The sequence below is a fragment of the Trichechus manatus genome, unplaced genomic scaffold (assembly GCF_000243295.1).
Source record: "Trichechus manatus latirostris isolate Lorelei unplaced genomic scaffold, TriManLat1.0 scaffold00213, whole genome shotgun sequence".
NCBI lineage: Eukaryota > Metazoa > Chordata > Mammalia > Sirenia > Trichechidae > Trichechus > Trichechus manatus.
The window spans coordinates 2,788,142-2,792,188 of record NW_004444149.1 but is presented as its reverse complement, the minus strand read 5'-3'; the positions used below and the strand labels follow the sequence as shown (position 1 = coordinate 2,792,188).

The following is a 4,047-nucleotide window of genomic DNA, read 5'->3' as shown; positions in this document are numbered from 1 at the left end:
AAAGGGGTTTACAAGCAGGGAGTTACCTCAGCAACACTCTTAATCATACTAGGCAGGCACAATGGAGTTTACATAGAACCTCCAAGCAAAGGCAGGATTCAAATGCAAAGCTGGGTGGGAGGAAGCCCAGCAAAGGAAACAGGATTTTTAATACAGCACTGTGGGGGCCCTGTCTCAAAATGAGAGCAATAGTATTACTTTACACAGCTGTCTTGAGGACCAAAAGAATTAACGTCTGTGAAGCAGGGTACGTCCCCCAATCCATCAGCACAGGGGGAAGCTCGTCCTGTGAGGAATGGGGAAAAGGGCAGAAGAGACTGAGCAAATTCCAGGTTCTGGGAGCCCTGAGGCCCTGCCTGCCCACGTTACCTCTGTCCTCGTCAGCCACACACGTGCACAGACTCTTGCTGCTGTTTAGGGGCCCAGCTAGCTGATTTTAAAGTCTTTTTCTTATCTTTTCTCCTGGCAGGCAGTAGCTGTGCTGGACGAGGTACCTACACAGACCAACGGGGCTGCAGGGACAGGGTGTCTCCACCACGGCTTACACTCAGTTCCTGGCCGGAGCTGGGGGCCGGTTGCGGATCCGAAGCCTCGTGGCCCAGCAGTGCCTGGCGGAGTTCCTCGGTGTGTGTTTGTGCCCCTGGTAGGTAGGGTAATTGGGGGAAGGAGATAAGGGAGATGGGTAAAAGTTTTGGGTTTCTCCTGGTGTCCTTATCTCTTCCTCCTGGAACCCCACTTCCTTCAACTCTCCATCCCTTCTCTTCTTTCCCCCATCTTGTCTCTCCTAATCACTCTCCTTCCCTGATTCCTCTCTTTGATTCCTGCTCCTTCCCATCTGTCCCCTTCCTTCCCTCCTTTGCTTTTATCCTCCAGTTAGCTCAGTTCTTTCCCTTTCCCTTCCTTTCTTGCTGGTCCCTGGTGTCCGTTCCCCTCTCTTGGCCTCTTCGTTAACTCTCCCAACCTCTCCGCCTTGTTATTCTCCCTGTTCTTCATCCCCCTCTCCCACCAGCTCCTCACTCAGGGGGCTGTGGCCCAGACAGTCACCAATGGGGAAACCAAGCACAACTTCCTCGCCATGTTTCTGGCTGGCTCTCTCGCTGTTACCATAACTAGCCATCTACGTGGATGGCAATGTCGCAGGCGAGGAGGGTAGAACCTGGTCATCAGAGGGAGCGGGATATGCATGTGAGCGATGTTGAAAAGGCAGATCCTGCAGTGACTCATGGACATTATCTCCTCCAGCTTGACCAGTGCCCTGGACTGAGATAGGCGTTTGGCTACCTCCAACCCCTCCCCTTCTGTATTTCTCCTTTACAGAGATCTATGGCAGGGCATTGAGGGCGAGTGCTATCCTGTGGTGTACCCTCTGGGGCTCACCTCTGCATCTGTGTGCCTGGCTGGAGACTTGAGACGCGGCGTGCTCTAGTGGAAAGAGCAGACAGACCCAGGTTCAAACCTTGGTTGCACTGTGTGACCTTGGTAACTTTGGTTCACTGTGTGGCCTTGGTGACCTCCTTAAGTCTCAGCTTCCTAATCTCCGCGGCAGGAATAATAGTACACGCCTTAAGAATATGGGGAAGAATAGTAAGGTTGGCAGCAGGCAGTTGATGGATGTTGGTTTTCTTTCCTTGATCCCTGAAGGGGCCCACCTGAAGCCAGCGTTCTCCCTGGCTATGCGCCTCCTAGGACGCCTTCCCGGGGCCAAGCTCCCCATTTACTCCTTGGTGCAGCTGTTGTCTGCTTTCTGTGCTTCGGGAACCACCTATGCCCTCTACTATGGTAACAGAGGGAACAGGGTTGGGGTGCTAAGTGTGGGTAGGTACCTCGGAACACTTTTGGATGAGCAAAGATGGAAACCCTAGGTGTCCCCCTATGCCACAGATGCCTTACAGAATTATGCAGGTGGGAACCTGGCAGTGACCGGCCCCCAGGAGACAACCTCTGTCTTTACCACCTATTCTGCCCCCTCTCTGTCTCTGAACAATGGCTTCCTGGATCAGGTAGGTGTGAGGGGAGAGGGCTGGGAGAGCGCCAACCTTTGCCCCTGTCCCTGGGACTCCAGCTTATTGTTGAGGCTCTGGGCGGAATGTGAGGTTGGGTCTATCTTGCCTCTCCCCCTGCCCCAGCCCAGCTGCCAGCATATACAAAGCCAGGTGTCTTAGGGATAGTGTTGACTGGAAGTGTTTGGCTCAGAGGGCAGATAGAACGCCTGGCAGCTGACCCATCAGCTCCACCTCTGTCAACTCCAAGGTTCTGGGCACTGGGATCCTGACTGTGGGGATCTTGGCCATCCTGGACACACAGAACAAATGAGTGCCTGCAGGTCTGGAGCTCGTAGCAGCGGGGCTGCTGATCCTGGCCATTGGGCTATCCATGGGTGTTAACTGCAGGTCCCCACTCAATCCTGCCCGGGACCTGGGCCCACGACTTTTCACCTATGCGGCTGGCTGGGGCCCTGAAGTCTTCAGGTGGGTAACTGCTTTTTCTGGTGCTGTCACTCCCCTCTCTCTGCTCTGCCAAGGGCTCCGTCCTGGGTCCAGAGCTCTCTCTTCTTAAATAGGTGTCTTGGGCTTGCCTCCCCTTTCCCTGAAACAGTAAGATTCAAAGGTTGTGTCCTTGGGCATGTCATATTACCTGTTTGGGCATGAGTGACCCCATCAGCAAAATGGGTATATTCATATATTTCCTAAGGCAAGAGGTTAGACCAAGCTTTCCTGGGGTCGCCGCCTATCTAAGTCCTATGCCACCCACTCCTCCTGGTGTCCATCTCTCCAGGAGCTACTTTATGGAGTTCTCTTGTTACTGTCCCTAGTCCCTGTGGGGAAAGGCTAGGAGAGTCATTCCCAATCTCTCCCTTTCATCCTTTTGCAGTGCTGGAAATGGCTGGTGGTGGGGGCCACGCTTGGCACAGCCACATACCAGCTGCTGATCGCTCTGCACCACCCTAAGGAGTCAGAGCCAGCTCAGAATCTGGAATTAGCCGAACACAAAGCTTCAGACCTGGAAACTCCTGCCTCAGCTCAGATGCCGGTGGGTAAGCTATGATTAGGATGGCCTCACCTCCCTCATGGACACTGGAGACAGCCATCAACCCGGGCCTGGTGACAAGACATTCTCTCTTTATGAAGACATCAGGCCCTGGGAAGGTGCCTGAGCTTCTCTTTCACCCATCTAGGCATCTCTTCCCCCTAAACGGGGAAGGATGCCTGGACAGAAGGGAACTGGAGGAGAAACAGGTCTGGGGACCCAGGCTCTTCACTCCCTCCTCCCGCAAGTGGGTTTTCTGAACGTGGAAGCCTCCTGGCACGCAGTTCCTCAAAGAAGCCGCCAGAGGGTGCATACCCTAGATGCTGGATTGGGAGTGCGGCGGGAATCCTTAGGGTGGAGGGGGCCGGACCATCCTAGGGGGAACGCGGCGGGGGACGGAGGACGGCGGGGGGAACGGGCATAACGCTGGGAGCTTCTTCCAAAGCTCAGTCCCCACAGGCAGACTCCTAACCCTCGTAACCCCAGCGCTGCCCGCCTTTACCTTCACCGGGGGACCGCCTCTAAACTCAGCCACGCACAGATAGTAGTTTGGGGTGGAGGAACTGCCTCCGCCAAGGGGGTGTGGGATGGGGAGGACAGTGGGGCGGGCGGTGCAGTACAGCCCTTCACGCGCCTGGAGACAGAGCAAGGCGGAGAAACTGAGGCACAAATCAATACTTAGACAATCTGGGACCGTCACCGAAGGATAGGGCGAGGAAAGAAGGAACAGAGGGCGAGACGAGGCAGGGGCGTAAGGGGGGTTGGAAGCGCGCTGAGAAAAATTCTTGTTGTTCACCGCTCCCCCAGCTCACGCCCTCCCTGCAGGAGATTCTCTCTTTGCAGAGAAGGCCGCGTTCTCCTGTTTCCTTTCTTTCAAATTAAAAAAAAAAAAAAAATCTCAGGGCCTCCAGAATTGCACTTTTTGCCAAGGGATGGATGTGGGGTGGGTGGCGCGGGGGCACGGCCTGGCAATGCTAAAGCATCGGAAGGGTTAAGACCCCCCCGCCCCGCACAAAGATG

At 55.1% G+C, this 4,047-nt stretch overlaps 1 protein-coding gene across 1 annotated transcript; it reads left to right on the top strand.

The window, feature by feature from the left end:
- The first annotated feature begins 295 nt into the window (after window positions 1-295).
- Window positions 296-3,045, top strand: AQP10 (aquaporin 10). Its single transcript, XM_023742602.1, is given in 11 exon segments — window positions 296-379; window positions 470-490; window positions 552-628; window positions 690-705; window positions 1,010-1,108; window positions 1,110-1,140; window positions 1,642-1,779; window positions 1,882-2,000; window positions 2,251-2,468; window positions 2,872-2,891; window positions 2,894-3,045. Coding segments are annotated over 11 exon segments (975 nt in total).
- Window positions 3,046-4,047: the final 1,002 nt, after the last annotated feature.